Below are 12,500 nucleotides of genomic sequence, written 5' to 3'. Positions count from 1 at the left end.
TATATATATATATATATATATTTATATAAATATATATATATATATATATATATATATATTCATATATATATATATATATATATATATATATATATATATATATATATATATATATATATAAATATATATATATATATATATATATATATATACACATATATATATACAATTATATATACACACACACACACACACACACATATATATATATATATATATATATATATATATATATATATATATATATATATATATATATGTATGTATGTATGTATACACACACACACACACACACACACATATATATATATATATATATATATATATATATATATATATATATATATATATATATATATATATATGTGTGTGTGTGTGTGTGTGTGTGTGTGTGTGTGTGTGTGTGTGTGTAAATGTATATCCAGTAATTGTTCTTTATTCAGTATCATACAAAAGATATAATCTGAAAATATCTATATGAAAATAAAATAATAAATTATTTAGTTATGAAAACTGACCACTGAACTGATAGCTTTTATACGTAACCCCAAATCTAATGTAATAAAGACATTACATTTGCCACATATAACACATATATGAAATACACTAAATGAAAGAAATGTCTGTGAGTAAATACGTTATAAAAACACAGCGTATATACTGCGGTGGGTAGGACATTTGTCTTTTCAGTACTCCATGAAATCATAAATTTTTAATTATAGGTTATGTTGATCGATACGCGTGGAAATGAAAATACATACGCTCGATATTGAAATACATCAAACAAGATTAATTCAAATTCTTGGTGATATTGACACAATTGGTTGATATGATACCATCATATAGTTCATAAACTTCATGTTGTCAACTTTATTTATACACAATCTTAAAATTGTGAAAGATAACTCCAGACGAACAAATGACTTAAGTAATGAACTTTCTCGATGAAAATTAAAGAGATAGTTCTAATTTCCTAATAAGATATGTTAATCCTTAAGGTCAGCTTCATTATAAAATTGAAAATTCACGCATTGATCATTATCATATTGGTGAAAAAACTGCATAATTGGAATAATTGTTGATACTTAATTGTCGGCTTTACTTAAGAGATATTGTCAGGAAAACTCACATTTCATTATACATGGGTATGAAGTGATTGACTAACAGTTGGTCTTTTAAGATCATAGAAGGATATTAAATTGTCGCTCAACAAACTGATGTTTAAGATAAAGGAGAGATAATCTATAAACTCTCAGTCCCATATATATATATATATATATATATATATATATATATATATATATATATATATATATGTATATATATATACACTAGTCCAGCTTCACATGAATATACATACATATACTGTATATATATATATATATATATATATATATATATATATATATATATATATATATATATATATATATATATTTATATGAATATATATATATATATATATATATATTCATATAAATATATATATATATATATATATATATATATATATATATATATATATATATATATATATATATATATATATATATATATATATATATATATATGTATATATATTCATACAAAGCTGAAATAGTGTAGAGTAAAGAGTTTAATAATGTAGTTTATTTAAGTTTTCATATGTGCATTGAAGATGTGAATAGCCAGCCCTTAAGATGAGTTCCTTTCGTGTAAACGTAAGTTTTTTATGCAAATTACGTAAGACTTTCGTCGTTAATTTCATTGTATTCTTCTTTCAAGTCAGTATATGTAAATTTACGTTATTTTTAAGAATTAACGTTTTATTTCACGTATTTGGTTACGAAGTCTTACGTGAAATGTTTGAGAGTATGTGACCTTACGAGATTTGAACAAGGGTGTAAGTAAATAATTTTTGTATTATTATGAGGTAATGCGTCATGTTTGTGAGAAAATACGCAATTCTCGTATGTGCCATGTGTTATGGAAAAGTCTCGATTTTGTCTTTTTTTCATTTCCGAGGATAAAGGTGGGCAGAGCTAGCTGATAGAGAATAGTCTCGCTGTGCGTTGGTACACATCCGAGAGAGTAACCTTTGGTAATCACTACGCCCTTAGGCCAACCCCAAACTTCCAGATCTCGGTCCTAGAATCTTCTGGAAGTAGCTAAGTCATATACAGGTGCATAGATCAGATAGAGAATTCCAGCCTTAAGTCATAGCCATCTCCCCCTCTCTCTCTTAGCCCAGTGTATTGTTTTAAAAGTGTTCAGTGGAATCTCTAAGTTTTGTTGTAACAGGTTTTTGTAAATATAGTGAGTATTTATAAAAATTCTACAAGAGATTTGTAACTGGCCCTGTAGAACTCTGAAAGGTATTTGTATCATGATCCGGATATCTATTTTAATTAACTCTAAGTTAAATGTTGCAGTAAAATTTTATTTCAAGTGAAACAAGTGATTGTATAATATTAATAAATACTATCCCTTTATTCTTAGTCTAAGGTTTATGCAGATTTAGTATTTCAAGTCAAATGATTGTATGATTTTCAGAGTGTAACATTTTTGTCTTAATCTAAGTTTTGTTCAGACTTAATATTTCGAGTGATTTATTTGTTTTATGTAAGTTCTTTTTAAAGTCTTGTAATTTATACAAAATTTATTTATTTTTATAAATAGTGTATTATTCCAATCATCGGTGTTTATTTCATATTCGCTCGTATCCTGTTATGAATCGTAGTAAGAGGAGGTTTTAAATAGTTATTGATAATAATTATCCAGTGTTGTTCTGAGTGTACTTAAGAGACCTTTTAATATTCAGTGTTTTATATATTGCTGTCTGGGAGTTACTCAGCTGTGTTAGAGCTCGGTTGTTAATATTTTCAAGGGTAACATATTTAATGTAAAAACAAACAGGTGACTCTGGAACTCAAGAGGTTGTATAGCTTGCCAGCCGGAATATATATTATATTATATGTTTGGTTCCCAGACAAGGGATCATCTTATAATATATATATATATATATATATATATATATATATATATATATATATATATATATATATATATATATATATATATATATATATATATATATATATATATATAAAGACAGTATATATATATGAAATATATGTGCATTAAAAAAAAAATTCCATATACGTATCATGAAGACAAGGACAGCATTTAGCAATAAGATAAATTATTAACAAGAATAATGAAGTAATGATAAAAACTCAAACTAATAAGAAAGTAAATGAAATTTCATCACTGTCAAATACGTCTCTGGGAATATGTATTTCAATAGACTCGGCGATTTTTAAAAGGTATTTTCTCTATATGGATATATTACCTTGAAATATTTAGTATCAAAATTTATCACGCAGGTGATAATATGATCTTTTATCCTCCAATGTCAATTGAGTAGAGACCTTTTCATCCTCAACCGGATAAACGTGGCCAAAAAGCGACCAGTTCGGGTGGACCTCTCGAAGTGTTCTGCGCATATGGTTCGTAGGCAGCTCTCTCAGCAGTGAACTGTACTGTACCAACCGTGTGTCACACGAGCGTACATAATAACGACATTTCTCTTTTTTGTATAAATTATCCTTTGTATCTTCGCTCTCCCCTCATACTTTGAGCTACTTGCATCAACCTGTCTGCCTATTTATAATTGTTAACTGTTACCAGAACAGGTTGCCGTTTGGACAAGAAATAGCATGTTGTATTTTGTGACCTTCTTGCCGAAACTTAGTGTGTATGTATACCTGATGTGTCTATAATGAAGTACTCAGTTGTTTTCATTTCACCTTTGAGTCACAGCCTACTCTTGGCCCGTCACATTGGTGACCCAAGAATTCAAATCGCTCCTCCCGCTTCCAGCCCCCCCCCCCCCCCCCTCACATATACAATAGCGGAATCAATGGATGTTGGTGCCGCCCTATTGAAAATTTTGTCGTTCTCCAGCAGAGAGGCATTTACTTGGTTTCAGCGTGCAGAAGTAGTTCCACATCAAGGGTGTGTCTCGCTTAACCACCAAAGCAGATTATGTTCTTGGGGCGATACCCGAGGACACCTTCCCGGAAATCTCGGTCTGGCTTTGTAAACAAGGAGACACCCCAATAGCGTATGACGCCCTCAAAACATACCTTCTGCAGCAGTACTCGCCGTCGTCAGTCGCCCGTATAGCAAAGCTTTTTATGCTCTCTCCACAGCTGTTGGGGGACTAAAGGGCTTCGCTCGCTCTCAGGGAAATAACCAGTATCGCTCGCCTGCAACCTGCCGCAGACAGCTCTCCCCATAAGGTGAATCTACTTCGTGCCCCTTGGGTGCGCCGTTTACCCGAACCTGTACGCGCTGCCATACCCGATGTCGATAGTTTACCCATAAAGGACTTGATGACCAAACCTGTCGCCCTTATGGACAGCCATTTCAAGATCTCCATCAATGCCTCCACTCCTGATGAAGAAGACACCTTTTCAATGTCAACCGAAGCTGACGTGAATACCGTAGGACACACACGCCTACCCAGTCACGTGTCAGAGCAGCGACAAAGCCACCTATCACCCACCACTCGCTCGCGCCCCAACTAACGACTTCTACAGCCCCTTACTACCGCCCATCAGCCGGAATTTTGCTACTACCTCTCCAGATTCGGGGCTGCCGCGAAGAAATGTGCCAAAGATTGTCAGTGGCCAAAAAAATTTTAAGTAGGCCATTGCTCATGGTGGTGGCCTTCCATGAACTCTAATCTATTATTTTTACATGATGTAGGAATGGGCATGCGATTTTTGGTAGACTCAGGTGCTTGTTGTTCTCTTTTGCCAAGGGAACTCTTCAGGACAAGACGTACTCTGTCTATGTCTGACGATGTCCGCCTGGTAGCTGCCAACGGATCTGCAATACCCACCTACGGTTACGAGAACCTCACATTATCGTTTAGAAATGACAAATTCAATTGGAAGTTTCTCATTGCTGACGTCACATTGCCAATCCTCGGTGCGGATTTCCTCTCTCATTTCCACCTTCTGGTCGATGTTGCCCACCGACGATTGGTCAACGCAGACTCGTACTTGTCGACACCTCTTCAACCCGCCCCCTCCAACCTTGCTCTCCACATCACCATGCCCACGGATGCCTACGTCCACCTCCTCACGTCATACCCGGAAGTTTTCCGTCCAGAACTTTGCCAAACGTCCACGGCTCCTGCCGAACATGGTATTTATCACCATATCAAGACGATGGAACCCCCAGTCTTCGCCAAATTCAGAAGTCTGGCACCGGATCGATTGGCAGCCGCCAAACAGATGTTTGCCGAAATGGAAGAAATGGGCCTTTCCCAAAAGGCCTCCATCCCATGGTCGTCACCCTTACACATCGACCTGAAGAAAGACGGCTCCCTCCGTTCGTGTGGGGATTACAGGTGCATGAACATGCAAACAGACCAGATCACTACCCTTCCCAAACATCGCCAACGTGACCTCCTACCTGCACAAATGCGAAGGTTTTCTCCATGCTCGACCTCCTGAAGGGGTATTATCAGGTACCTATCAACCCAGATGACATCCCCAAGATCGCCATCACCACTCCCTTCGGTATATACACCTTCAATTACTCCTGTTTTGGCCTTTGTAATGCTGGGGCTACTTTTCAATGTCTCATGGAGGGGATCATAGGGGAGCTCCTCTTCTGTGTATGTTACGTGGATGACATACTTGTGTTCTCTTCCTCGAAAGAGGAACACCTCCGTCACCTGCGTATCATGCTCGACCACCTGCAACAAAATGGCGTTGTAGTCTGGTACAACAATTGTACCTTTGGCGCCAACGAAGTGTTGTTCTTAGGGCAGCACATCACTCCTGAAGGAGTGCATCCCCTCCCTGAGAAAGTTTTAGCCGTTCAAAACTTCCCCATGACCTCGACCGTCAAAGCACTGCAAGAATTTTTGGGTATGATTAACTATTATCACCGTTTTCTGCCAGCTGTTACCGCCACTCTTGCTCCCCTCTACGCCTCCCTCAAGGGCAAGCCAAAAGACCTGAAGTGGGGCCACCTTCAAGAAGTGGCCTTCTGCAACGCAAAGAATGCCCTTTCAACCGCTACTGTTCTCACTTTTCCCATCCCACATGCCCCTCTCCTTCTCTCCACCAATACCAGCGACGTCACTATTGGTGCAGTACTTGAACAGGGGGTCAACGGCTTGCTCCACCCATTGGCCTTCTTCAGCAGAAATCTGTCCAAGGCAGAATCGGGTAATTCTACCTTCGATCACGAATTGCTGGCAGTGTACTTGGTTGTCCATCACTTTCGCCATTTCTAGAAGGTACGCCCTTCCTCATTCGCACAGACCACATGCCTCTGGTGCACGCCTTCACTTTACAGTCTGACACCTAGTCCGCCCGTCAACGCCGACATCTCTCCGCCATGGCTGAATACAATTGCACCCTTCAACACGTCCCTGGGAAAATGAATCCCGGTGCCGATGCCCTGTCAAGAAACACGTTGGCTGCCGTTCAACTGGGATTAGATTACAACGCCTTAGTTGAAGCCTTGCGACAGTATCTAGAGTATCAAGCATGTAGGACATCCTGCAAATCCCTCCGTTGGGAAGACGTCCCCAAAGACGACTCCAATACCACCCTCCTCTGTGACTTCAGTACTGGTAGACCACGACCGTGGATTCCTGCTCTCATGCGCCAACAGGTGTTTGATTTCATTCACAGCTTTTCACATCTCTCGCACTGATCTACTGTGCAGCTGCTGAAGACGAGATTCCTTTGGCACGGCATTACTAAGGATTCTAATGATTGGGTACGTGCCTGTACTTCTTTCCAAACTTCCAAAGTACATCGACACACGGATTCAGGAGTGGGCACCTTCCCTCAACCTCAGCGTCATTTCACCCACATTCACAACGATGTTGTAGGCCCCCTACCCACATCACAAGGACATCGTTACCTGCTTACCGTCATCGACCGCTCAACTCATTGGCCTGAAGGCATTCCCATGGAAATTGAAACGTCCGCCTCATGTACATCTGCCTTACTCTCAGGATGGATAGCAAGATTTAGTATCCCTGAACATATTACTTCTGACAGAGGTACCACTTTCACCTCTCAATTGTGGACATCATTAACGAATCTCCTGGGCATTACCCTACATCAGACAACTGCCTACAGCCCCTCTGCCAATGGAATGGTTGAACGTTTTCATCACACCCTCAAAGCAGCTTTGATGTTCTGCTGCAAGGATTCCAACTGGTTTACTCAGCATCCCTGGGTCCTCTTGGGACTCAGGACCTTTTTTAAAGACGTCCTGAATGTCTCGGCAGCTGAAATGGTGTACGGCTACTCGTTGGTCGTCCCTGCCGAATGTTTTCCTTCTACCACCTCATCCAACGATCTCCAGCACATACTTCACTTCGTGGGAAAATTTACTCCTTGCCGCCAGACTTACAAGCCCCCAGCGAAGCATCATATACCAACACACTTGCACTCTGTAATACACGTCTTCCTATGCAACGACACTAGCAAGCCACCGCCAACGCCCCCTTACACTGGCCCTTTCCTTGTGATGCCACGCAGTCCGAGAGCATTCCTACTAAACATTCGTGGCAAAGAAGACTAGGTCTCCTTTGATCGTCTAAAACCTGCTTATCTCCTGACAGATGACCCGCCTACAGTTCACCTCACTAGATCAGAGCGCCCTATTTAACATGTACAGTAAGTCATTATTAGGGGAGGAGCCATGTACCACCTGTGCGTCACACGATCGTACATTGTAACGACAATTCTCTTTTTTGTATATATCATCCTTTGTATCTTTGCTCTCCCCTCACACTGACAGCAACTTGAATCAACCTGTCTGCCTATTTCTCCTTGTTAACTGTTCACAGAACCGGTTGCCGGTTGGACAAGAAATAGCATGTTGTATTTTGTGACCTTCTTCCCAGAAACTATTGTGTATATACAGTATACTCGATGTGTCTATAATAAAGTGCTCAGTGGTTTTCATCTCTCCTTATGAAGCTATATACACATATATACTATATTTATATACATACATATATATATATATATATATATATATATATATATATATATATATATATATATATATATATATTTATATATACATATGTATATATATGAATATATATATATATATATATATATATATATATATATATATATATATATATATATATATATATATATATACTTAAATTGGTCCATTATTTTACGTTTAAGTGTTTGCTCTTGTTGCAATATAAGTAACAGATCATAATAAACCAAAATCCCGCAAGCTTCTCTTGGAAAAGCAAGAGCACACATCTTCATCTATCTGCATAAAGAAAGACTGCGCTACGGTAAAGAAAGTCGAGAATCTGAATATAGAATACAAGACGAAAATTCCCTTTTCCCACTGGTCTCACATGTAGCCCTGGAAACCCGTGTAGCAATATTTAACAGAGACATATCAGTTACATTTACCGTAACCAAATGTTTACTAAAAGAATAAAGGCTCCCGCTGCAAATATTCATGTTTTCTCAAAACAGTGAAATGAAAAGATATCATTACTGTAGTTTAAACATAGCTTTCTCTATTTTATGAGCAACTAGCTCTCTTCAATTTCCACAAAGGAAACATTTCACAGGGGAAAATAGCTGGAAAAGTAAAAGAAAACCAATGAATGCAAGTGCCGTGATAATCACCTATCAATGGAGCGTTTAAAACGAAAACAACTAGTAATTTCCGCACGATGGTGATCCCAATTGAGCTTTTATAGTTTTCTGGCAGCTTCTCTCATGGCTATTACTGGTACGATAATAGAGACGGCATCGATTTAGAAGTACATCGAGGCATAGAATACACCAAAAGTGTATCTATTTAAAATTAATCTAAGCGTGAAACATTCAGAGCCTCGTTGAAATAGAAAATAAAAATTAATGGAATGTGTTAAAGGATGATAACATCTCCATTCTAGTGAGAGAGATGATTTCAATGATACACTAAAGTTAATGAACGGAAGGTATAAGTAGAATTGTTTTCATTTTGAATAAAAAAAAAATGCATAAATGGGGAGTGGTGGTTATAGCACACCATGTTTGATAATGGCATAAATTTGGTCGACGTTTAAAAGGTAAGTATCTCAGTTGGTGTCATTTCCATTTGATGGTTATCTCTTTATTTTTTATTTTTAACAAATAGTCACAAGATAAGGAATGCATAACTTTGATCTAGTCACATATATGCACCAGTATGTGCACGCAGCACAGGATACAATACATACTCTTGGTCACCCATGGATACACGTGTCTATGTAGTTCAATTACTATTGTAAAAAAAATAAGTTAAATATTTCTGGAAATAGAAATGACACAGATAAATTCACATAGGTAAAGGGAGCGGAAAGATCGAAAAGGTGAACCTTAATATTTGCAACTTCAATGAGATGTGCGAAGAGGTGGAGAGAGTGCAGTCAAGTAGATCTTGATTGAATGAAACTATAACAATACATGCCTGGATAAATAACGTATATCAGAGTTATTGATAACGAAATGCCTTTAAGCATAGACATTAATTCTGCAAGAAAATAATTATTTTCTAGAAGCTATTCGTGCAATATTGCTTCTATACCCAATAACATTAGTTTTATCTCTCAATACTTCATAATCATAGTTCTATTCTATTGAATGAATCATTACACACCGCGACATCATATATTTCATCATAGAACTAGTCGATATTAAGAGAGAGAGAGAGAGAGAGAGAGAGAGAGAGAGAGAGAGAGAGAGAGAGAGAGAGAGAGAGAGATGATTGTATGAATATAATGCATTGTCTATCTGCTATGTGGCACCAAATCATAAAAGTATATTAGAGACCATACATCACAAGCGACCCTTTAACAGCATGGGTCTTGCTCATATCACAACTTACAAATCGGTGTTCTATATCAAGTGTCGACTTCCATCCCCAGCTCAATCACATCTAAGGTCATGATAATCATGAGGCTGTTACCGCATTATAGGTGCGCAATTACAGTTGATAAGAAAGTCCGTATTGTTCATTCAAGCGTGTTTGTATCGATTTGGCTGTGTTTGGAAGACTCTTAGAGAAGAAAGAGAAATACATTTTCTTTCACTTTTCTCTTTGAGGAGAAATAACGTTTCATGGGAAAGAGAATTCTAGTCTTATTAACCGCAGACAGAATTAAGGTATTACTGACCAGGACACAGTTTATGTAAAATGAATTTGGTAGATCTATACCTTTATTTTTCTTTGGAGCCTTCACTTTATAAATGGTGGCTGCAAAGAAAAAAAAATACAATGGTGTCTACCATATCAATACATAAGTTGCTAGATGATCCCACTTTTCAAGAGACAGCTACAGATAAGGTCATGCCAACTTGTTTACGGCTATTTTTTCTTTACATACACTCAAACCGAATAGTCTTGTCTATCTTTTACACATTTGCTGTTTTAACCCATACACCTGACAGCACCAAGAAAACAGAAAAATCATTCTTCATTCAAAGGGTTAGCTTGTTATTGTTCGGTGGCTACTTTCCTCTATTTAGATATGGTAACCAGCTCACACAAGTCTTTCGCTTTTCATACATGTTGTTTTCTACTTGTTCTCCAAGTGCTACAAGAGAACTGTATCAACGTAATAATACATAACCATATTTACACGCGTACAAACATATAGATAAAAGATTGAATATATAAACGAATATACATATATATATATATATATATATATATATATATATATATATATATATATATATATATATATATATAAATATATATATATATATATATATATACATATATATATATATATATACATATATATATATATATATATATATATATATATATATATATATATATATATATATATATATATATATAAAATGTTCAATGCTGCTATCATCTTTGTTTCGTAGCTTTCGACATAACTTCTGTCTTCAGCCTATCTGCAATTATCATTATGTAGAATTAATAAAATTAATAAAAATCATCATAAGTACATAATTAGGAAGATATACTTCCAAGAACTGCCCAACTGGCTCTAAAATCAAACCAATCAAAGAACATAAAACCACATAAAAGACTTATTACTAATATACCTAGTCACCCGCAGGATGACCACCCATCCAGAGCAGCAACCCCAGACCAGAAAATGGATCAATGGGTCACCGGCAACTGAATAGGTAAGCCCTCATTCAAGCTGGGTTATGTCTTAAAATGTATAAAGATTCCAAGATTCTCAGTTGGCTGACACTACTGTCTGTCTGTAATTTTGAAATTTTCCTTGGAAATTACATGACCAGATTTAAATGTGTAGCCATAAATAGCTGAAATTGGTTTCTTCTTTAAAGGTATATTGGTTCGTACCATGTCCCCATGTGCTCCGAAATCCTACACTGAAGCTGTCTAGATGTGCTTCCAGTGTAGCACTCATTAGAGAGTGTACATTGAAAAGTGCATATGACACTGGAACGCAAGGGACTAGGTAGACTCCCCTTATATTCAAAAAGTGAGCCATCTGAAAGCTTCTTAGTAAAAATTTGTTTTTAACTCCAAATGGGGATAACACTTCCCCACAATACTCATAACCTCTGTTCTTAGTCTCTCCGAAACATAGCCATAGTACGGAAAGGAGACATAACTCTTTCTTACTGGCCGTTTGAATTGCAAAATTTTGACTAACTTTTCCCTAAAAACTTCTTGACTTGATTGTAATAGAGGTTCAGAGGGAACCCCTTGTTAATAAAAAAGGATTTTAAAAATTTTTCTTCCTCGTGAAACCCCAGACAAGTTTTTACATACACGATAACATCTATATAACAGCGTTTTTATTGAATTAATTTTGTAGATTCTTGGTCCCGTAAAAATGTTTTTCGAAATATTGAGGTTTAGAAAGGTATTATGTTTCCGAGAGACCAAAACATCGAGAAAAGGCAAAATATCATTTTGTTCACTTTCTTTCGTAAATTTTATATTATGATGCTTTGTATTTAAAAAATATAAAAACTAGCTTATATGACCTAAATTTTTTAGAAGTAAAAATGTATCGTCTACATATCGACGGTACAAAAAAGGCTTAAATTCCACAGGACAATCACTCAGCCATTTCCCTTCACAATAACATAGAAATATATTTGCCAAGGTAGGTCCACACGGCTATCGCATTGCTACTCCATCTACCTGATCTTATAACGTCTCATTAAACATGAATTTGGATGTAGTGGTAGTTAGTTCTAATAGTATTTTGAATTGTTTGTTATTGAAATCTTCGAAAATGTTCTCTGGGTTAGGGAAAAGTTGTTCAAGAATTATCTCCAATGTTTCTCTTAAAGGAATGTTTATAAACAAACTTTCTATGTCGAAGCTGCACATAACGGTTATTTGCATATTCGACAGAATTTATCAACTCTAAAAATTCATAAGTATTCTTCAGAGGATATTCATTTACTGTGAGAGGTGAGAGCTTAGTTACTAGATGTGTG

General features: G+C 36.4%; 1 protein-coding gene across 1 annotated transcript; it reads left to right on the top strand.

The window, feature by feature from the left end:
• The first annotated feature begins 6,444 nt into the window (after nucleotides 1-6,444).
• Nucleotides 6,445-7,605, top strand: LOC137639578 (uncharacterized). Its single transcript, XM_068371841.1, has 2 exons — nucleotides 6,445-6,556; nucleotides 7,208-7,605. Exons 1-2 carry the CDS (start codon nucleotides 6,445-6,447, stop codon nucleotides 7,603-7,605), a joined length of 510 nt encoding a protein of 169 aa, XP_068227942.1.
• The last annotated feature ends 4,895 nt before the right edge of the window (nucleotides 7,606-12,500 follow it).

Source organism: Palaemon carinicauda, chromosome 4 (assembly GCF_036898095.1).
Source record: "Palaemon carinicauda isolate YSFRI2023 chromosome 4, ASM3689809v2, whole genome shotgun sequence".
NCBI classification, from domain to species: Eukaryota; Metazoa; Arthropoda; class Malacostraca; order Decapoda; family Palaemonidae; genus Palaemon; species Palaemon carinicauda.
Note: the sequence above shows the minus strand (reverse complement) of the source record. Positions and strands in the feature narration are given on the sequence as shown.

Bases quoted from the DNA above. Each gene is read 5' to 3' on its own strand.
- LOC137639578 (XM_068371841.1), top strand. From the start codon at position 6,445: ATGAATCCCGGTGCCGATGCCCTGTCAAGAAACACGTTGGCTGCCGTT. The intron at 6,557-7,207 runs GTAGGACATCCT...CCCTCAAAGCAG, and splicing joins GTATCTAGAGTATCAAGCAT to CTTTGATGTTCTGCTGCAAG.